Consider the following 23,718-nt stretch of genomic DNA (forward strand, 5'->3'; position numbering starts at 1 on the left):
CTTAGTATAGTATAAATATATCTCTGAGATTTCGGGCATAGGTTGAGGGGGTACTTGAGCATTATCCATAATTTTTCCTAATAATTATGATGGAATGGTACTTATTAAATATTCTTTCATTTTACTTAAAGATCTCAATTTGAATTTCTCCAAATATATAATTACTTTATTATAAAATTTTTATTTTTTGATATGAAATTTTTCAACGTAAATCTGACTTCGATATGAGGTGGAGGGGTGGGGATGTCATGTGTTGACAGCTGGATAGGGGTAGTGGGATGTATTGATCCCATTTATCATCATAACCTTTCAAAAAATCACCTGAAAATAGGGATAGTGGGGTTGCTCACATTTTACTATTATTGTATATGATATTGTGTTTATTATACATTTTTAAGAATATGATATTTGATATAGATAGTATTTGAGATTTATAAGAAAAATATAGGAATATCAAATATTATAATAAAGTGTTTTTCTATTTAATCTATTTAACTTATGTTGGTTTGATAAGAAGTTTAAAAAAATAAATAAGTCATTTGAAGTTTTTAATATAAATTAAAGATATATCAATTGTTTAAAATATTTTTTTATAATATTGTGTCTTAAGCATTTAGAAATTTTGAAATTAAAGAATTGTTAAAAGAAATTATTTTTTTTAAACGGACTTAAAAGGAAAATACATTAAACAAATTAAAACAGGGTCACTATATAATATCACGTATATAGAAGGCTTATCTTTATTGCAATATTTTTATTGTATGATTGATTAACGAAAGAAATTGTATGTTTGCATTTTTATTTTTTTAATATTTCTCCATATGTAATAGAGTTATATGATATCATTGAGATGCTTTGAAATTGTAATTCTCTATTATTATATAAATATATGTAAATCGAGATTTTGATTATCGATTTATTATAAAGCAAAATACTCATTATGTTTACAATAATCGCATCACTCATCACTCTTATTTTAAAGAAGCATACAAAATTTTGTATTTGATTTAAACTGAAATCTATGATTAATTTCGTTGGACAATTAAGTTTGTGTAATCTAATACTTGTACAAGATCATTACTATTGGAAAAGAACTTATCCAATTAGAATAAAATAAACATGATTATTATAGTATTATTAGGGAGTAGTTTTATGTTTTTTGGTTTTCTTGTATTTTTTCGAGTATTCATATTAAAACTCAATTAAATTTGAATTCACGTAACAAAGTCTCATATTAGGAATATATACTTTCTAACAAAGTGTAGACTCCGTATCCAATACAATTTAAATTCAAAAAATATGTTTAAGAACGAAAGAATACTTATTATTTCATCACAGCCCTTAATTGGTTGATCGAGATTTCAATTTTATATTGATTTCCTCATACGCATTCCGTATTCAGTATATCAGAATCCAACAAAATTTGAATTTGTATAAGAAAGTCCAACATTATATTTCGATTTCGTATCCAATAAGGCCAAACCATAAGCGGAGCCACCTTTCGTGAAGGATGCTCCGATACACACCCTTCGCTGGAAATTATATGACATACATAAGTTAAATATTAGTTATTATGAGTGTGCATAGCAAAAATTTAATATAGTTAAAAAAAATATTACACACCTTTCATTTAATTTTTGATTTTGTTATATTTTTTATTTTTTAAAATAAAAAAATACCTACTATTTTATCGCAACTTAAATCAAATAAAATTTAAGATTTAAAACACTATTAGGTAAATGTATCTATCGAATCATTAAATACCTACCTAAGAAGCCTTTGTAGTGGACCCATAATAACAAACATTACCTATTTTTTAATTAATGTATTTGTCTAATTACCATGTATCACTCATATTTTATTCCAAAAGGATAAACAAGAACATTGGCTTTAGAAAAGTCTATGAGAAATAATTTAGGGGAAAAAAGGAGTTAATTTGATTTACAACTCTCAAATACTATTTTTAAATAGAGAAATTATATAAAATAGCAAATTATTAATTTAAATTAAATGTTATAGTCATAGTTTATTTTGATTGTCATTTATAGTAAATATTTCTTTTTTTTTTGGTCATTTGACTTGGTATACAATTAGTCATTTTTGTTTTACAATTAGTCATATGATACAGTTCGATATAAAATGTATAAAATGTGTTGTATTTGTATAAATTGAGCAAAAAGTGTATATACAAATACAAATATAAAGACATATATTTTCGTCCTACTTATAAATATATAAATTCAGATTTTACTATGCAAATTACAATGTACAAATGAATTTATACAAAACTAAATAGTTTATATAAAATGAATGTTTGTAGCGAACTATACAAATCAAAAGCTCCATAGCAAACATTAAATTTGTTATGGAGCGCAATTATAAAACTATAGTTATAACATACAAATATGATTTTTATGTTTGTTATATGTGAAAGTTATTTTTTGTAAATTTTGATTTCAAGGTATTTTTGAGAAATCACATGCTCAATTAACTTAGTCACTCTTACAAGTATCGTTTATCCAAAATAACATAAAACCATATAAAATACAAAGGATTTCTTGGACAATAAAATCTAAAAATAAGCTAGACGTAAATCGATATTCAATTGTCGACTCATTTAACTCATAAAAAGTTCCTTTGTTTGATAATTTTTTTTTATCATTTTCTTTGTGACATCTGGAGAATGTAGACATAGATATGGACATATTTTGCTATGTATACTTTTGCATTTTTGTGTTTGGATCGTCGAATATTATGGGAGAAATAGGTGACTAATTAAATGGTAGGCCATAATCAACTATTCACATTATATGTCATTTATGTTTCACTTTTTTATTATTTGTTCATCCTTAGGATAAGATAGATTTATATTATTTCTTTTTCAACTTTGTCGAGGTTGTATTTCTTTATAAATTTGTTTTTAGAGATCATCTTTTTAAATATTTATATACACTGGAGATGAAAATATCTTTTACTTCGTTTTGATTTTTAAAAATTTATATATTCAAATACAATTTCAAATTCCAAAAACTATATTTCGACAATCTTTAAAACTGATATTTATTTTCTAGTTTAAACTAACTTTATGGTCATTAGCCAAACGCAAGCCAAGTAAACGACATGAACATATTATCATCCTAATTTAATATAATTATTTCTTTTGAAGCACAATTTGGACTTATTCCTCACCTAATCAAACACCCTAATCATGTTTTGGTTTAAATATAATAGGATAAATAAAAGTAATTTTTTGGTGAAAGATGTGATTAGCTTGGGGGTTGGGGTGGGGGGGTGGGGCATACATACAAGTTTGTCAACTAATATTTATATATATATATATTATAAAATGAAAGCAACGAGGGCGGAGCCATCCTGTGCGAAGAGGCTTTGATAGAAAATTAGATTATTTATATATAATTAAAATAATTTTATATGTGTATAGAGTAAATATCGTACCCACTTCAATTATTTCATGAATCTATTTCTATATATTTTGAATTCCCTTATTAAAAATTCTGGCTCCTCTCATAAACCAACGAGAGGATGTTTATGTTTGTTTCTACAAATTTGATAATGTTTGTGGTTGACCAACTAACACTATCCCACGTAGGGATAAATCATGTAGTGGGGTTAGATGGGAGAAACTATAAGATATTTTTGAAAATAATGTTAATTAGTGATATGAATTTAGAATTTTTGTTTAAAGAGTTTGAAAATATGAAAAAAAGAAATATACAAAGAAGTTAAGGAATTTCAATACATGTTACATATTAAAATAAATAATCATTTAATTTTATGTATATATATAATATAATTCTCGTCAAAATTTATTTAAATTCTTCTTGTCTCTACCTGGCTCCGCCTATAAAGATAAACATTTCTTTTGTAAAGCTTTTTCTTTAATTCTCCATGGAGCTCAAACTCCAACAACTTCTTCGTAAGTGAGATTTTTAACTACGACATTCGCAATTTTTAATTATAGTCAATTTAAATCAATAAAATTATTTCATTATTTGCGTTTGCTATTAAACCTGTGCCCGTCCATTCTCCTTTGTGTGTTTTAACCAACACTTGCACATTATTTCAAGATGATACTTTCCTACTTAATAATGTTATTACCAATTTTTAGTAAGTATTTGTTCAAGAATTATTTTACTCTTCAATTAAAAAGAAAAACACATTTTTTTCAGTAAAATAAGTTATCTTGTCTGGATACCAAGTAACAAAGTATGATTTTTGTCAATACAGAGGAAGCTAATTTAGTCCATAAATGGAATGTACTAATTATTATTTTACTCTATACTTTAGGGAACATAAATTCACCATTTCTAGGGGGACTCAACTCTCTTTTAGGAAACATTTTATCATGTAATATCAGCCTTTTGAGAAAAATTATTTGCTTTCTTATATTAACATTTTTTTCCCTTCCTTCGATATTTGGTACTTGTTTTAAGGTCTAGTAGCTATATAAAGATGTCTAATTAAACACTCTTTGTTGAAAAAAATATTATATATATAAGTAATATAATATACGAAATGATTAAATAACATGTTTTGTACATTCTTAATAAAACAAGTTGTTGTAGTTCAGTGATTTCATTCAGATGCTTGAAATGAGATAGTGCTTGCGCTCAAATCTCAGTAGTTCTACTTTTTGAAAAAAGCTTTTGTTATGCTATTTTTGAACACCCTATGTAAATTTCTGACTTCGCTACTGATCACAATTAATTTGGATTTGCAAATATAAGTTTCATTTAACAGAAAAATATTTTCTATTAATTCGAAATATCTGAATAAAAATAAAAATATCTGATTCATTTCACCGATCAGAGAGAGTAGAGATCTAATAATTTTGAACACATAGTATATTGGTCTGCAATGTATGTTAGATTGTAAACTAAATGGGAAGATTCAAATTTTGTGTTTCCAGACTGTCCATTTTCTAGTTGCTATCCAGCATATACACCATTTCTTTACTTTTTTTTTAATTATTTATTTTGATGAGGTAGAGTAGACGTTTGGAATAAATATTTATTGAGGTTTATATCGATTAATACTATAGTAATAAATGTATAGTAAGTGTATAAATGATTTGGTTTGAGGGCGTATTTATTGACATATATATCAAAATTATCATAATAAATGTTAAAACATTAAGTATTAGATTGAGATCTATCAAGATTAGATAAGAGAGCCAAGTTGTGTTTTAACATTTCATATTTAGGGGTACTTTGGTTGCTACTCGCTAGTTTATTTGGAGATGAGTTTTATGAAAAAGAAAATTGTTTCGGAAAGAAAATATTAAAATTACTTTAAATAAGATTAGGTATGCATAAGTCGTTAAAATAATTTAAATGTGGAGTCAGTTTTTCGAAATAAGTTTGAGATGAAATATATGCATTTTCCTTATTAATAATGAATTATGCATACGTACTATATTTGTTGTTGATTAGGAGGTAAGTTATACTTGTATAAAATTAATATGAAAAAGTTGTTTACAATTTTTTTTTAAAAAAAACATATAACTATTACGTGTATAATAAATTATGAGAGAATATATATATATTATTTTATGCAGAACTGTCACGACCCAAAAATGGGCGTGATGGCACTCGTCTTATCCCACCAAGACAAGTCAGCCTAAAACCAAATATCTAACAAAGTGCGGAAGTAAATGACAATCCAACAACAATTTCTAGTATGAAACCAAGTCATATTAATTCAATCCCCAAAATCAGGTTGTCACGTGCACAAGCCTCTAATGTAAATATTAGAATTGAAATAAAATAGAAGTCTAACATGAAGTTGTCTTTCAAGTAAAAACAAAGTCATAAACTGGAGTAGGAAAGTTCGCTGAGATGACAAGCAGCTACCTCACAATCCTCCACAAGATGCCTCGGAAACGAAAAGAATAACAGGTATCACGAAGATCCAGGCTCGTATCCTACAAAAATTTGTAGAAGCAAGGGGTGAGTACCAAACCACGCGGTACCCAACAAGCAAACCTCTAAACACAAGTTAAGTGAACAAAATACGGGCACTTCTTACACCATATCTAAACCTCCGCGCTACAGTCTAATAGTTTACAGTTTACCAAACACACAACTCAATAACCACACTCTATCAGTTTACACATTCTCAATAACAATTCAATATTCAACAGTCACAAGCTTCACAGAGAAACACTCACAAGATCAACAAAACACGTGTTCAAGTTCATCAATAATCAAATGTGTAATGCCATGAGATGCAATGTCAAGTATAGTGACGCATGTCTTCCCTAACGATACACACCCGCTGTCTCTCAGTCCGGGACCCATGGGGGACATATCTGTCCATGCATCTGTCGCGGCGCACGACACGACCCTCGATAATAGTAACCTTCGCGGCGCGCGATACGTCCCTCGAAATATGATATCCATCGCGGCGCGCGATACGACCCTCGAAAATAGTACATCCTCTTACCACAACCATGTCTCAGATACAATGCAAATGACATGCTCAAATGAAAAGGAGGAGATAACCATTTGATAACAAAGCACAATTTGCAACAAGAAATACAACACCAACAATTAAGCAACAAGTCTCCAAATCATTCTCAACATCACACAAGAAAATACACGAATTTCGTACGCTTAACAAGGGTTTAGAAATCCACTTGCCTTAGTCAATCGAATAATTACTCTAGAGCTTGAGCCTTCCCTTTCCGTTGAGCTTCTGAACCAATGGAATCTATTCAAGTATATATTCACAATAAAGTTTTAGAATTAACAACACCCACATTTTTATTTGTTTAACCTTGACCTAAAAATACACCCAAATTTATAATCAAGTTACTAAATCTTGATTCCAACCAATAAGTCAAATCTCATATTTTCTAAATTTCAAGTCAATTAGGTCATAATTTATCCAAACACCACAACCGTGAAAGTTCTTATATAATTATACTATACTCAATATTTAATATCACATCTTAATATGTCAAAACTTGAATCATAATGTGATAACTAAACAATTAACTAAATCAGATGTGCCTCAAAACAATTTACAGATTAACATATTTCTAATGTTCAACTATAAACATTAATTAAATAAATTATTCACTAAGCAATCATATCCAATGATTAGGCATTATTATCCAATTATTAGGTCATCATTGGACAATGATTAGACTATTTAAATTAATCATATGCTTATCCAATTTCAATATATATGCCACTGCCAATTCTTGTTTCAAATTCCCTTCTTCCATTCATATTATAATGTCATGTACACGTGTATAGTGATAAACAAGACATTTTCACAAGGCGTTTAATGCATAAGTTGTTTACCTGAAGCAGCAGTCGAACCCTTCGTCCTCGTTCCGTCGATCTCCTTTCTCCTTTTCCTTTTATGAATTTATTAAGTACTAATTGTGATAGGTTTTACCCACATATTTTATTAAATAAAGGCTAAATAGTATAGGGTCTTAAATAAATTATCACTTTAGCCCATAAACTATCGATTAATTAACTCAAGTTAAGCAAATATTTAAAATTTCCAAAAATGACCTTCCGGGTCATTACATTATCCACCACTAAAAATCATGTTCGTCCTCGAACATAGAGTAAGTAATTACCTGAAGCTTCAAAAAGTTGAGGATATCGGGCACGCATGTCAGACTCTGTCTCCCAAGTTGCTTCTCTTACTGAACGGTGCTTCCATTGCACTTTCACTGAAACAAGCTCCTTGGTCCTAAGCTTTCGGATTTGCCTATCCAATATAGCTATAGGCTCCTCCTCATATGTCAAGTCTGGACCCAGCTCCACAGAATCGAGTGAAATCACATGAGATTCATCCGGAATATACTTCCGAAGCATAGAGACATGGAAAACAGGATGAACTGCCGACAAACTAGGTGGCAAGGCCAACTTATAGGCCACCTCTCCCACTCTGCTCAAAATCTCAAAAGGTCCAATGAACCTAGGTCTAAGCTTGCCCTTCTTTCCAAACCTCATCACACCCTTCACGGGTGATACTCGGAGCCAAACATGATCACCCTCCATAAACACTAAGGCTCTAACTCTCCGGTCTACATAACTCTTCTGTCGACTCTGAGCTGTCAATAATCTATACTGAATCATACGGACTTGCTCCATAGCATCTCTAAGCAAATCTGTATCCAAAGAGTCCATCTCCGCCGAATCAAACCAACCAATCGGAGACCTACACCGTCTTCCATACAACGCCTCAAATGGGGCCATCTGGATACTAGAGTGATAACTGTTATTATAGGCAAACTCCGCTAAGGGTAAATGTTGATCCCATCTAGCATCAAAATCGATCACACACGCTCGAAGCATATCTTCCAATACCTGAATGGTCCGCTCAGACTGACCATCAGTCTGAGGGTGAAAGGCTGTACTCATATCTAATTGAGTACCCAGACCATGCTGTAATGCCTTCCAGAAGTGAGAAGTAAATAGTGAACCTCGATCTGATATGATAGAAATAGGAACTCCATGTAGTCGCACAATCTGACTGATATATAGTTCGGCTAACTTTTCTGCTGTATACTTTACCCGAACCGAGATGAAGTGGGCAGACTTGGTCAGCCTATCAACAACAACCCAAATAGAGTCATAACTACCCACTGTGGTAGGCAAACCCACGACAAAGTCCATAGTAATCCGCTCCCACTTCCAAGTAGGAATAGGCATCCTCTGAGATACACCCCCGGTCCGCTGGTGCTCACACTTGACCTGCTGGCAAGTCAAACACCTCAAAACAAAGTCTGAAATATCTCTCTTCATCCCACACCACCAGTAATGCTGACTCAGATCATGATACATCTTCGCCGCTCCCGGATGGATGGAATACCGAGAACAATGGGCCTCCTCAAGAATCAATCTAATCAAATCTCCTGTCCTGGGCACACAAATTCTGCCTCCGATCCGCAAGACACCATCAGAATCAACCTTAGCTTCCCCTCTCAATACTTTGTCTCGAATGAGACATAATTTTTCATCATCAAATTGGTGTGCACGGATTTGCTCAACTAAAGAAGATCGAGCCTCAATAAAAGCAATCATCCCTTCACTCTCCTCTGAGATCTGTAATCGGACAAGACTGTTAGCTAACAATTGAACATCTCTAGCCAATGGTCTCTCCTCAACACTAAGAGATGCAAGACTCCCCATGCTATGAGTCTTCCTACTCAAAGCATCGGCCACAACATTGGCCTTCCCCGGATGATACAGAATGGTCACATCATAGTCCTTCAGCAACTCAAGCCATCTCCGCTGCCTCAAGTTCAAATCTCTCTGACTAAAGATATACTGGAGACTCCGATGATCAGTGAAGATCTCACAATGCACTCCATACAAATAATGACGCCATAACTTAAATACAAATACCACAGCCGCCAATTCTAAATCATGAGTAGGGTAGTTCTTCTCATGGGATTTCAATTGCCTAGAAGCATAAGCAATCACTTTCCCCTTCTGCATCAACACACCACCCAAACCAACTCCTGAAGAATCACAATACACAGTAAAGTCTACACCCTCCTCAGGTAGAGTCAACACAGGAGCAGAAGTCAAAAATGTCTTGAGCTTTTGAAAGCTCTCCTCACACTCATCAGACCACTGAAAACTCACATCCTGTCGAGTCAATCTAGTCAATGGAGCTGCAATAGTAGAGAAACTCTGAACAAATCGTCGATAATAGCCTGCCAATCCCACAAAACTCCTATTCTCAGTAGGTGAAGTAGGTCGTGTCCAGCCTCTAACTGCCTCAATCTTGGCCGGATCTACTCTAATACCCTCCTTGGACACCACGTGTCCCAAGAATGTCATAGAAGTAAGCCAGAACTCTCACTTTGAGAACTTGGCATACAACTTCTCTTCTCTCAACCTCTGAAGTACAATCCTCAGGTGTCGGACATGGTCCTCCTCAGTCTTAGAGTAAACCAAGATGTTATCGATGAAAACAATCACAAAAGAATCAAGGTATGGTCGAAACACCCCATTCATCAACTCCATGAATGCTGCAGGGGCATTAGTCAATCCGAAGGACATCACTAGAAACTCATAATGCCCATACCGGGTCCGAAAAGCTGTCTTAGGGATATATGACGCCCTAATCTTCAACTGATGATACCCAGACCTCAAATCAATCTTAGAGAACAATGATGCTCCCTGTAACTGATCAAATAAGTCATCAATACGCGGAAGAGGATACTTATTCTTAACTGTTACCTTATTCAACTGTCTGTAATCAATACACATTCTCATAGTCCCATCCTTCTTCTTCACAAACAATACATGGGCACCCCAAGGTGATACACTAGGGCGAATAAAACCCTTACTCAATAAATCTTGCAACTGATCCTTTAATTCTTTCAACTCTGCTTTTGATATGGAGGTATAGAAATAGGCTTAGTGCCTGGCTCCAAATCAATAGCAAAATCGATATCCCTATCGGGAGGAACACCTGGAAGATCAGAAGGAAATACATCGAGAAACTCCTGAACCACGGGAACAGAGTCCATGGAAGGTGGTTTAACACTAGTATCCTGAATAAAAGCTAAGTAAGACAAACACCCCCTCTCCACCAATCTCTGAGCACGGATAAAAGAGATGACCTTTCTAGGATAAGAACCACTAACACTCTTCCACTCAACCCTTGGAACACCAGGCATTGCTAAAGTCGCAGTCTTAGCATTACAATCAAGGACAACATGATAAGGAGAAATCCAATCCATACCCAAGATAACATCAAAGTCTACCATCCCCAAAATGATTAAGTCTACCCAAGTGTCATACCCAGCCAAAGAAACAAGACAGGATCGATACACTCGATCCACCACTAAGGGCTTACCCACGGGTGTAGAAACACGAATAGGTACAGTCATGCTATCACATATCATATCAAATTTAGCAGCAAAATACGTAGACACATAAGAGAATATAGAACCTGAATCAAACAACACAGACGCAGGTCGATGGCATACTGGGATGATACCTGTAATAACTGCATCAGAGGTCTACGCCTCAGGTCTCCCGGGGAAAGCATAGCAGTGGCCTCCTCGTCCACCTCCATCCTGGGTGGTACCTCTACCCCCACTCTGCTGAGCTGCAACACCACTACTAGAAACTCTATCACCTCTACCTGACTGAACTCTGCCACGACCTCTACCTTGTGGTGCTAGTGGTCTAGTCTGGAATGAAGAATTAGGTCGAGGCCCACCACGACCCCTTTGTGAAGTACACTGCCGCATTAGATGATTGGGATCTCCACAAGTAAAACAAAATCTCTGATCTGGGAACTGTTGTGTGGACCCTGAAAACCCACTATAATTTCCTCGCCCTGTAGGTCGCTGCTGTGAACCGTACGAGCTCCGACCCGAGCTATAAGAACCCCTAGATGTCTGGCCACCCTCAAATGTCGGCATAGATGCATGAATAGGTCCCCGCTGCTGAAAATAACCACTCACTCTCTGTGATCCCCTACCTCCAGATGAGGCACCATGAAACTTTCCTGATATACGGGCCCTTTTATGGTCCCCAAACTCCTCTCTCTCCATCAATTATGCCTCTTTGGCGGCGCTCACAATGGACTGAAAAGAAGTCTCCTCCCTAGATGTCCGAAACACAGCTGACCTGATAGAGAAAGTCAATCCCCTCACAAATCTGCGGATCCTCTCTGTCTCATTTGGGATAATGGCCAACGCATGCCTAGACAACTGGCAAAAACGCGCCTCATACTCTGTAACCGATAAACCATCCTGTGTCAGACTCTCAAACCTCAAGCAACTCTCCTCTCTCACGCTCCATGGGATAAAACGATCTTGGAATACACTAGCAAACTGCTCCCAAGTCACTGGAGGAGATCCAACTGGCAAAACCCCCGAATAAGTCCTCCACCAGTCTCTCGCTGGTCCACGAAGCTGGAGTGTAGCATATCTAACCCCATGTGACTCAGCTAATCCAACCACCTCTAGTAACTCTCGGCAGGTAGTTAGAAACTCATGAGCGTCCTCGCTCTTCCCACCCTGAAACTGAGGTGGGTCCATCTTTCAAAATCTCTCATACCTACGATGCTCATCCTCTGTCAGAACAACCATCGATGCAACTTGACCCCCAATTGCTGGTGCAACATCACTCTGAACCGCGGGATCTACTGGTAGTTGCCCCACCGCATCCTGAACAACTGGAGTCTGTTGTTGCTCTTGGGTCTGAGCCCCCTCTCTAGTACGAGAGTCATGTGGTGTGGTAGTTGCACCACCACCCTGAGAAAAGCCCTCTAGCACACTTAACACCCTCAATAGCGTATCCTGAAGCAAAGGTGTGACTACGGGATCTGGAGGAACCTGGTCCTCTTTGTCATCAATTTGAGGTTCGGTAGAGACCTCTCTAGCACTACCTCTCAATGGTGCTGCTCCACGTCCACGACCTCTGGCTACTGTCGTACTACTAGCACGACCTCTAGCTCGAGATCTACCCTTACCCCTAGCTGGGGCCTCAACAACTACCTCGGGAAGTGCCTCTCCTCTACCACCAGTAACATTAGTTCTAGTCCTCGTCATCTGTCAAAAGAGTATACAACAACTCAGTACTAAAAAAGGTGACTACGCACGATGAGAAAGAATGAACAAAAAGAAGTTTTCCTAGTAATCCTTGTAGCCTCTCAAAGATAAGTACAGACGTCTCCGTACTGATCCTTGAGACTCTACGTAGACTCGGCTTGTATACACGTGAGACCTATGAACCTGGGGCTCTGATACCATTTTGTCACGACCCAAAAATGGGCGTGATGGCACTCGTCTTATCCCACCAAGACAAGTCAGCCTAAAACCAAATATCTAACAAAGTGCGGAAGTAAATGACAATCCAACAACAATTTCTAGTATGAAACCAAGTCATATTAATTCAATCCCCAAAATCAGGTTGTCACGTGCACAAGCCTCTAATGTAAATATTAGAATTGAAATAAAATAGAAGTCTAACATGAAGTTGTCTTTCAAGTAAAAACAAAGTCATAAACTGGAGTAGGAAAGTTCGCTGAGATGACAAGCAGCTACCTCACAATCCTCCACAAGATGCCTCGGAAACGAAAAGAATAACAGGTATCACGAAGATCCAGGCTCGTATCCTACAAAAATTTGTAGAAGCAAGGGGTGAGTACCAAACCACGCGGTACCCAACAAGCAAACCTCTAAACACAAGTTAAGTGAACAAAATACGGGCACTTCTTACACCATATCTAAACCTCCGCGCTACAGTCTAATAGTTTACAGTTTACCAAACACACAACTCAATAACCACACTCTATCAGTTTACACATTCTCAATAACAATTCAATATTCAACAGTCACAAGCTTCACAGAGAAACACTCACAAGATCAACAAAACACGTGTTCAAGTTCATCAATAATCAAATGTGTAATGCCATGAGATGCAATGTCAAGTATAGTGACGCATGTCTTCCCTAACGATACACACCCGCTGTCTCTCAGTCCGGGACCCATGGGGGACATATCTGTCCATGCATCTGTCGCGGCGCATGACACGACCCTCGATAATAGTAACCTTCGCGGCGCGCGATACGTCCCTCGAAATATGATATCCATCGCGGCGCGCGATACGACCCTCGAAAATAGTACATCCTCTTACCACAACCATGTCTCAGATACAATGCAAATGACATGCTCAAATGAAAAGGAGGAGATAACCATTTGATAACAAAGCACAATTTGCAACAAGAAATACAACACCAACAATTAAGCAACAAGTCTCCAAATCATTCTCAACATCACACAAGAAAATACACGAATTTCGTACGCTTAACAAGGGTTTAGAAATCCACTTGCCTTAGTCAATCGAATAATTACTCTAGAGCTTGAGCCTTCCCTTTCCGTTGAGCTTCTGAACCAATGGAATCTATTCAAGTATATATTCACAATAAAGTTTTAGAATTAACAACACCCACATTTTTATTTGTTTAACCTTGACCTAAAAATACACCCAAATTTATAATCAAGTTACTAAATCTTGATTCCAACCAATAAGTCAAATCTCATATTTTCTAAATTTCAAGTCAATTAGGTCATAATTTATCCAAACACCACAACCGTGAAAGTTCTTATATAATTATACTATACTCAATATTTAATATCACATCTTAATATGTCAAAACTTGAATCATAATGTGATAACTAAACAATTAACTAAATCAGATGTGCCTCAAAACAATTTACAGATTAACATATTTCTAATGTTCAACTATAAACATTAATTAAATAAATTATTCACTAAGCAATCATATCCAATGATTAGGCATTATTATCCAATTATTAGGTCATCATTGGACAATGATTAGACTATTTAAATTAATCATATGCTTATCCAATTTCAATATATATGCCACTGCCAATTCTTGTTTCAAATTCCCTTCTTCCATTCATATTATAATGTCATGTACACGTGTATAGTGATAAACAAGACATTTTCACAAGGCGTTTAATGCATAAGTTGTTTACCTGAAGCAGCAGTCGAACCCTTCGTCCTCGTTCCGTCGATCTCCTTTCTCCTTTTCCTTTTATGAATTTATTAAGTACTAATTGTGATAGGTTTTACCCACATATTTTATTAAATAAAGGCTAAATAGTATAGGGTCTTAAATAAATTATCACTTTAGCCCATAAACTATCGATTAATTAACTCAAGTTAAGCAAATATTTAAAATTTCCAAAAATGACCTTCCGGGTCATTACAAGAACAACATGTAAAGAAAAACTAAATTTTACGTAATCAATATATAAATTTTCTCACAAACTAATTCATGCACTATTAATATCGGTATAATTCCATCCAGCTACCTATATTACTAAGGAGTAATTTGATGATTGACTAAAATTATACTAATTTTAATTACATAGAATAGAAGTTGAAAGAACTAATATATCAATCTAAACTCTGTATAAAATAATATATAATTAATATTACCACCATTAATACACATATAACTTTAATCAACTATTTCAATTACTAGTGTTTAACTACAACCACTCAACATTATGTATTAATATAATTAGATTGAGTGAATATATACATTATATTTAATAAAATAATGTGTTTGATATAACTAGATTGAGCAGTATGCAGAGCTAAACCAAAATATAGCTATAAATTGTAAGAAAATTTATTGCTATGTGTGTTAATCAGACTCCAAAATTAAATTTGTTTATCAAATTTCATCTTCATTAGTTTGGTGTTTATAGAGGATATTTAGTAGTAGTAGTTTTTAACCACTCATTGCATTTTAGGTTTTAGGTTTGTACATTAGGTACGAAATTTTTTTTGTTGGAAGCGCTATTTGTGACTTTTGTAGTGTGCAATTTTGGGTTCAGCAAGAGCTCCAATGTGTAATTCAAACTTTGGGTGAGAAACAATAAAAAACATTTGTCTAAATACAACTTATTTTACTAAATTTCCCTATCATTTGACAAAAAAATCTCTATTTCCTTCGCTCTCCTTCATATCCTCAGATACATCACTCTTACGCAATGTATCAAAATAGGTGTGTCTTGTGTATCAACAAAGGTAATGTATCGGAAAGCGTTGTATCAGAAGTTCAGAACGTTGAGAGATGTATCGAGACAAATGTATCTTGTATCAACAAAAGTAATGTATCGAAAAGCTATGTATTGGGACGTTAAACGACGTATCTGGATTATCCAAGACTTGTATCATTTGATGATGCCATGTGAATCGCTAGAAACATGTGAAGTGTATGGCTAACCCAATAAATTTTAAAAAAGAGAAATAAAATGTAATTAGTTTATTTGTGTAGTTTTTACAAAAAAATTATAATTAATAAATGGAAATTTTTCAAAATGTCAATATTTTAGCATTTAAGAGGAGTCATTAGCAACAATTTCAATATTTAGTAAAAATGTCATTTTAGTTTGTTATGTATCTTATTTATGTTTTTATTATTTATTTTTATTTAAAGAATATAATTATTTAATAACAAAAAGGAGAAAATTAAGGGGGGAATATTTCAAAAAAAGACAAGCATCCTTAATTTTCTCATCAGTTACATTTTCAAATAAAATTTAAATTTTGTTTTTTTTTCTCCAGAATTTTTATCTTTTTAAAATTATATTCATTCCACAATATATTCTATTTATATTTATTATAATTTTTTATTAGTTTATATTCATTCCAATAGGTATGCCGAATTTATCTATATAGTCATTTAAGAAATATATTTGTATTTTCATATATTTTTTCCCTATATAGTTATTTTTTTCTTCAAAAATCTTGTATGTATTCATTTTAATATGTATTTTATTTGTATTTCTATTTATTCTAGTTTTTATTTAGAATTTTGTATAATAATATATAAAATACAAAAAATTAGTATGATGAAAAAGTGAATGAAATATAAAATTGAAAAGAAATAATTGAATATTTGGTGTACTCATTCTTAAATAAAATACATAACTAGTTGACATACCTTTAGAATAAATACAAATTAGAAAAAAATGTCAAATTCAGTTGACATACCTTTATTAGTTTGTATTCATTCCAATATATATGTCAAATAAAATGTAGCTATTTAAGAAATATATTTGTATTCGTATATATTTTTCACTGTGTATTTATTTTTCTTTTCAAAATCTTGTTTCCTTTTCTAAGTCGTATTCATTCCAATATGTCTATTATTTGTATTTGTATTCGAATACAAATAAACTAATAGAAAGTTGTTCTTCTTATAAATAAAATACATAACTAGTTGACATACATTTGGATGAATACAAATTAGGGACAAATACAAGATTCATAAACCATGCAACATGAAATTTTTAATAAATACAAATATTGATAGTATACATAGTGATTTGAATACAAATTAAGAAAGCATACCAAATTCTAAATAACTATAAATACAAAACAAACTAATAGAAAATTGTTCAAAAACTATTCGATCTTCGTCATCTTTTTCAAGATCCTCACGAGTAGACAAAGATTCTACATTTGCTTTCTGAATTTGAGAAAGGTTTTGCACACCAATGAGTCTTGTAAATGTTCTTACCCTCTTTCTTCCCTCATTTTAGCAGCGGATCATACATTATACACTATTTGTTAAGTAATAAATAAATTAAAGGATGAAAAATCACCAGAAATTGGTTGATTAAGATGAATACCTCTAGTAAGCCTCTTGGATTCAGCCATTGGAGGAGAAAAAAAATTAAATGGGAGAGAGAATTAACAATTTGAAAATAAATATGAGAGAAAATGATTATTTTTTTAAAAAAAAAGGATATATAGAATTAATTGAAAAAGAGAGATAAAATAGGAAAAAAATTGGGACACATAAATTTTTTAAAATAATGACATTTTTGACATTATTGCTAATATTTATAAAGTATGGATATTTTTACTAAATATGTTACTTATTTTGACTAGTTTACTAATTTTCCTAAATAAATTTACCAGAATTTTTTGATGGGCCAGAACTATTGGTAGCAGATATGGGCCTTCTGTTGAAGATTTGGGCCATTCCATCTAAGTACGTACTTGTTTAACAAAAGGCCCATTATAATTTGTATAAATTACTTTATTTAATGTTCTTGCCGTCTCAATTTATATGACTTATTTTGACTTAACACAATTTTTTTTAAAAAAATTACTTTTGAAACTTGTGATCTAAATAAGTTATAGATAAATATGTAGCTATAAATCACTTTATCAAGGATAAAATGAACATTTTCATGTTAAACTGTTACTTAATATAAAATTTTATCATTCTTTTTGAGACCAACTAAAAAATAAGCTGATACGAAGAGAGTATAAAATTAGGGTTTTGGAGCACTTTATTTATTGAATTTGAAACTTGTCTTCATCAACTATGACTCATTTTTTTTAAAATTTTCTGGACAATCTTTTTTTTTTTATTTAATATACGATAGTGATATATAACAATTCAAACAAACCTTTATACCTACATTATCACAATAGAATATTATAATATTGTATGAAATATGCATCGTGTCGTTCAATAACATTATAATTTTAATCCGATCTTTATCAAAATAAAATTTATATGCATTCAATCGATAATATAACCTTTTAAACTAAAATTAGATTCTTATAAAATTATTCAAAGCTTATCAAAATTCAATTAACATATTACAAACAATCGAAACGAATAAAATCCATAAAAGTTATTCAAAGGAATTTTGAAAGTAATTTACATACGTTAAAAGATCCAATGAAGAAATTTCGAATATCTATTTATTATTTTTTTAAAAAAAAATCCTCTTTTTTCACGAACTTTCTTTTGTCACTTCCTTCCAAATTGGATGACTCAGGATTCTCGATAAAGGCGATGCTAAATTTATCTGAATTCAATATTTTTAAACCAACAAATTTATACATAGTAAACTCACTAAAACTATAATAAAATTATCAATTTGAACTTACAATTCGAAAAACTCGACGAGTTCGATAAAAAAAAATGGAACTCGTAAAATTTAAATTATGAATCCGTCTCGAATTTCAAAATTCATGGCATATCTAATCTTGTTACACCTAACGTGGCGAATTCATATTCGCTATAATCTGCCAGCAATTGGATCACTCCACTTCACATGTAAACTAGTTAGATAACGCTTTTGGGTCCCACTTTTAGCTGACGTGTCACCTCCACGTCAGCAAAACCCATACATAAAAATGCCACGTCATACCAAAAAGTTCATTGCTAATTTCACTTTTTATTTTATTATTTTTTTGTCTTTTTAGAAAAGTAGATAGCAAGAAGAACTTCATGAAAAGTACATCAAGAGAAAGTGTTTATAATATGATAGGATATATATTCTTGTGACTCTCAAAAAATCACTTTTTTTTTTTTTATCTCAAGAAATTTTCTAATTTTTTTTTTTTGTTGATTCAAGAAAGTTGACTTCTTAGAAGACATTAATCACAGGTTCATTACTTTAATTTAAATCAATTTCTATACTTTTGTTTTTTACTAGTTATGTGATTATAATAGAATTTTTAGATGTCTAGACAATAATTATTGTTAAGTAAATTGCAATTGATGTTACTATTAAGCTATATGTTGTTCGGACTGTCTAAAAATATGACTGGGGATCCTCTAAAAGTAGTTTATTTTTGGAGGATCTGACACGGCGTCAAAGTACTATTAGCTACTAAGTATTGGTTTGGTTAACATATAATGGAATTTTGTTACTTGTTATTTTCATTTGAAGAGTTTTTGAATTTTGTGGAAAATGTGTATTAGGATGGTTTTACTATTCGAGAGCTAATCTTGCTCGGACTTTTTGAAAATATTGTTGGATCTTATGAAAGTAGTGCATTTTTAGAGAATCTGAACCATCTTATTTGAATGGAAATTGAGTAATAAATTTTTTTTATATAAATATAAATTGTTAAATCTCCTTGTTTGAATATTTATCTTTGCGATTGATGAATATAACAATATATTTGATGAGTCGGAACAATAGGAGTGGATAGTTTGATTATGTTTTGTGAAAAAGTGAATTGCTTAATTTAGGTATAATGTGTGTTCCACTACCAGATTATGGTCAAGTGAATTAGGCACAAATCCTTAGGAGTTTAGTACAAGTAGATATTAGGGATTTAAATTTATCACTGAGAATTTTAGTTGATAAGAATAGAAAAATATTCCAATTGTTGTTTAGATTCAATGATTCTGAGAAATTTTGTGATAAAGATCTGGTACAGTGGCGGATTCAGGATTTAAATTTGATGAGTTCAACTATTAAGATTCGTATTATTGTTGTTTTGCCTCGATATCTGATTATCTTTTTTTGTGGTGTTTGTTTGGTGTTTATTGCCTCTTTTTCACTGTTTATCTAGTTAAGGGTCTTTCCAAAACAACCTCTTTACGTTCGAGAAGGGGTAGAGGTAAGGCCTGTGTACATCCTATTCTTCGTAGATCCGACTTGTGTGAATTCACTGGGTTTGTTGTTGTTGTGGTGGTGGTGGTGGTTGTTATTTGTACACCGTGTCAGAAGTTATGAGTTCAAATGAACTCGTAGCTGATTTAGCCTTACCATGAACTGAAAAATATATCCATTTTTACTTCCTATAACTACATTATGGCTTAGATGTGCAGAACAACTGTTTCGAGGGCTCGTTCGAATTTGTAAAGATGGAAATGGAGAAAGCATGTGAATTTTGCATGTTATTGAAGCCAGTGGTGTATTGTGAAGCTGATGCAGCACATCTTTGTTTATCTTGTGATGCTAAAGTTCATTCAGCTAATGCCCTCTCTAATCGTCATCCTCGTACTCTTGTCTGCGAGTGTTGTGGACACAACCCTGCTTATATTCGATGTTCTGATCATCAAACGTTCATGTGTCGTGACTGTGACCGATGCCATCATGATCTCTCTTCTCAACACCAGAGAAAAGTGATCACTAGTTACATGGGATCTCCTTCTGCTAAGGATTTGGCAGCATTATGGGGATTTGGCTTGAAAGATTTGGAAAATGCCACTCCACCAGATCAGTTCATCTCAACATCGAATGGTAAAGCGAATGGAGTTAAGGTCATTTCAAAAAAATTTAAACGGTCTCACTCATCACCAGGGGGCTCTTCCTTAGCTTCTGAACTCGACTTCACAGGTCTCGTTGTTTCTCCTGAATCAGAAGTGGGATCAACTAGTTACTACACTAAGGTTAGCATTTTCGTGAAATCCTGACTTGACATGTTGGAGAATTTATCGTTCTTTTTTATCTTTTTATCTGTATTATCTCATAAAAAGTTGATGATTTCGGATAAAGTGCTTCCCCTAATGATTCTGAATACTAGTATATCTTGTCTCAGTCATGCAGATACAGTTGAGATGGATTACTGTTCGAAGTAGTTTATGTTGTCGTAGTTTGATGATAGAACGGATGATTTTAACGTAGTTAATTGATCTTATTAGTAATGTTTACGCTATGCAGGCTCTCCTGAGGGATAAATTCTTGTTTATTATACTGTAGATTGTAACAACAAGTGAACTTACCGTATAACTTACTGTATCGGATTCTTTATTATGTTCTTTCCGAGTTATACATGATATACTTACCTCTATGGTTACTTGTTTCATTGGTTTAGGTGTTAAGCTTGCGTAAACGGAGAGAGAATACTTCTCTTATTCTACAGCAGATTCTTGACTTGGAAAGACTTCAGCTGACTGAGGGCAGTAACAATTTAACAAGTGGAGAAAGTCGAAATAATGTTTCTTCATTGAAAAATTGTACATCATGGAATATGCATAACAAATTTGATTGCTTGCAGAGTTCACTTGATCTTGGCCCTGAACTTCAGGATTGGGGCAGTACTCATGAAAGTCCAGTTGATGAATCGTTTCCATTACCGTTGCCTGATGGTGATTCGTTTTGGGAATGTAAAAGTCCGGTTCAGAGTAGTCAGGTCTGCTGCTACTAAGTTATTCTCTCTGTTATCCCACTTTACACGTTTAACTTTTCATTTGCGTACTCCATGAAACATTCATGGCTCAATTTCGGCTATCACCTGTGTTTTTCGTGCATTATTTCGTGGTTGTTAGTTGTTCTGTTTCTTCTTCTGTCTATATGTTATGCTCTCCATTTCACATTATTTCGTTGTTGTTATTGCCCCCTTTCTCAAACGTGTTTTCACCCTTCTGATCATGTAACTAGACTAATATTCATCTTCTTTCGGTATCAAGCTGAAGATATCATTTCTGTTGTTTCCTCGAATGTTAGTCCTACCTGGTATATAGTTGCCAGCAAAGTTTTTGCTGCATGATCCCTGTCTGTAGTTAATCCTCTCGCGCTTCTTTATCTTTCTCCGTCTGTTTAGTTCATGTTGGCAATTTGACCGGATAGATGTAGCAATATTGTTGTACTGGCATTCTCCGCGTTGATTGATGAAGTATGAGCTTGATCATTATATGGATTCTGCAGCTTTGGCCTCAAAATCTGCAAGATCTAGGAGCTTATGCTGAACTAGAACGTTTCGATAATTCCAATATGCCTGATGTTGATTTGACCTTCCAAAACTTTGAAGAACTCTTCGGTGAGGATCAGTATCTGAACAACACTCTTCTCGAGGAGGATATGACATGTTCATCTATGGAGAATGATTCATCGATCGATAGATCAGATTACAGCTACGTTAAGAAGGTTTGAGATCTTCATAGTTTTGCTTTTAATTACTTACAACATATGTTTTACTTAGTCATGTTATTAGAAGTTTCTTTTACTGATGACAGGACATATCAACAGCTTCATCGGTTCGTACAGGACATTCAACTCACTTTGGCCAAGCCCACGGTGAGCACATTCCCACGATCAAGGACTGTCCTCCGCCTATAAGAACAAACTTTTCCTCCTTGTCCTTCTCAGCATCAAGGCTGAGCAGTGAAAGCAGTGGTAACGAGTACGTGGATTCACCAGCTGCCAACGATCAGGAGGTTTCATGTAATTCACAGATGGACAGTAAAAAGAAGGCTAGGCTGTAAGTACAAGTCTTTTTTCTAGGTGTTATATTGTCCATTTGTTGTTTGGTAGCTCTGTTATCGCGTGTTTTTAGTTCTGTATTCAGGTATGAGAAACAAGCTCGGAATACACCTCGAAGAGCTAGGACTAACTTTAAGAAGCAGCATGTCCTGAAGGCACATTGCTATGAAACAGATGCACTTAATATGTCACGAAGCTTTTAAAAAAGGTCGCGATGGTTGAACGTGTTGTGAGACTTGTGTATATACATACCATCAAGCATCACCTCAGTAGCTCAAGAATATCGTTTCGAAAATCTGTTGTATGTCTCTCCTGTTAATTCCTTCTTCTTTACATTGTGTAAAGCCTAATTTTGTATTCTCACAGAAAATGGGATGATAGGTTTCATACTGGTTCTTTTTAATGTTTGTGGACTGTTGTTATCATTCTCTTAAAGACATTTTTTATGTCATTTGCCATTCTTTCTCTTATGCTCTTCTATTTAGAAAGTGTGAAGATACGATACCCTGAGTAAGACTTAATTCAAAAGCTAGCTCAAAAGAAGAGGATTGTACAAATTCATATAAGCAGACCGACAATTCATTTCCCAATCGATATGAGACTCTAACTTACTAATAACACCCCTGTCATGTTACGTCGAGCGTTAACTGGAGTGTGGACCGGGACCCTAAGAAGCAACACAATGGAGACAAAGTGATCAAGGAAGAGTTGTTTTTCTAGGTTGTACCAAAAAGGTTTGTTCCTTTATATACATATTCTCTTGGTATGTACGAGTTGAAATCAGGGGCGTATCTATGATTTAAAACTCTTTTATTGGTTCAATTTCTATAGTTCATAGCGTTGAATTCGTTATACTTTAAATTTATAGGTTCATATTTACTATTTTTATATATAAATTTATATTTTGTGTCGAAAGTATTGAGTTTAGATGAACCTAGTAAAAAAAACTTATATGATGGGCCTAAATTAGGAAGCCCAATCCAACTCAACATGGGTTGCAGGTTGGGTCAATCCACTTTTTAAAAAATAATATTTTTTTCTTGTTTGTTAAATTTTAATATAGAAATATTTAAAAAATAATATTACATAGTGTTGCTAGTCTCAAATTCACAAATAAAATAATCCTAATATTACTTAAATACTAATTCTCCAAAACTTAATATCACTAATGATGCCAATTACATATGAAC

General features: G+C 33.5%; 2 protein-coding genes across 5 annotated transcripts; one reads left to right on the top strand and one right to left on the bottom strand.

Moving 5' to 3' along the window:
* Window positions 1-11,569: 11,569 nt before the first annotated feature.
* On the bottom strand, window positions 11,570-12,055 carry LOC138348233 (uncharacterized). The gene has a single exon (XM_069296904.1). The coding sequence runs from the start codon at window positions 12,053-12,055 to the stop codon at window positions 11,570-11,572; it is 486 nt and encodes a 161-aa protein (XP_069153005.1).
* A 6,779-nt stretch (window positions 12,056-18,834) lies between these two features.
* On the top strand, window positions 18,835-22,979 carry LOC101253772 (putative zinc finger protein At1g68190). 4 transcript variants are annotated; one of them, XM_010321110.4, is made up of 6 exons: window positions 18,835-18,975; window positions 20,152-20,715; window positions 21,141-21,458; window positions 21,974-22,192; window positions 22,282-22,526; window positions 22,602-22,979. In XM_010321110.4, the coding sequence occupies exons 2-6, from the start codon at window positions 20,188-20,190 to the stop codon at window positions 22,729-22,731; spliced, it is 1,440 nt and encodes a 479-aa protein (XP_010319412.1). In that variant the 5' UTR covers window positions 18,835-18,975; window positions 20,152-20,187; the 3' UTR covers window positions 22,732-22,979. The 4 variants fall into 4 exon arrangements, with proteins under 4 accessions (XP_010319412.1, XP_025886336.1, XP_010319411.1 ...); XM_026030551.2 differs by having other exon boundaries at window positions 22,614-22,979; XM_010321109.4 differs by having other exon boundaries at window positions 18,840-18,975; window positions 20,144-20,715.
* The last annotated feature ends 739 nt before the right edge of the window (window positions 22,980-23,718 follow it).

This window comes from Solanum lycopersicum, chromosome 4, assembly GCF_036512215.1.
Source record: "Solanum lycopersicum chromosome 4, SLM_r2.1".
In the NCBI taxonomy this organism is placed as follows: domain Eukaryota; kingdom Viridiplantae; phylum Streptophyta; class Magnoliopsida; order Solanales; family Solanaceae; genus Solanum; species Solanum lycopersicum.

Bases quoted from the DNA above. Each gene is read 5' to 3' on its own strand.
- LOC138348233 (XM_069296904.1), bottom strand. From the start codon at position 12,055: ATGGACCCACCTCAGTTTCAGGGTGGGAAGAGCGAGGACGCTCATGAG.
- LOC101253772 (XM_010321110.4), top strand. From the start codon at position 20,188: ATGGAAATGGAGAAAGCATGTGAATTTTGCATGTTATTGAAGCCAGTG. The intron at 20,716-21,140 runs GTTAGCATTTTC...TCATTGGTTTAG, and splicing joins CAACTAGTTACTACACTAAG to GTGTTAAGCTTGCGTAAACG. The intron at 22,193-22,281 runs GTTTGAGATCTT...TACTGATGACAG, and splicing joins ATTACAGCTACGTTAAGAAG to GACATATCAACAGCTTCATC.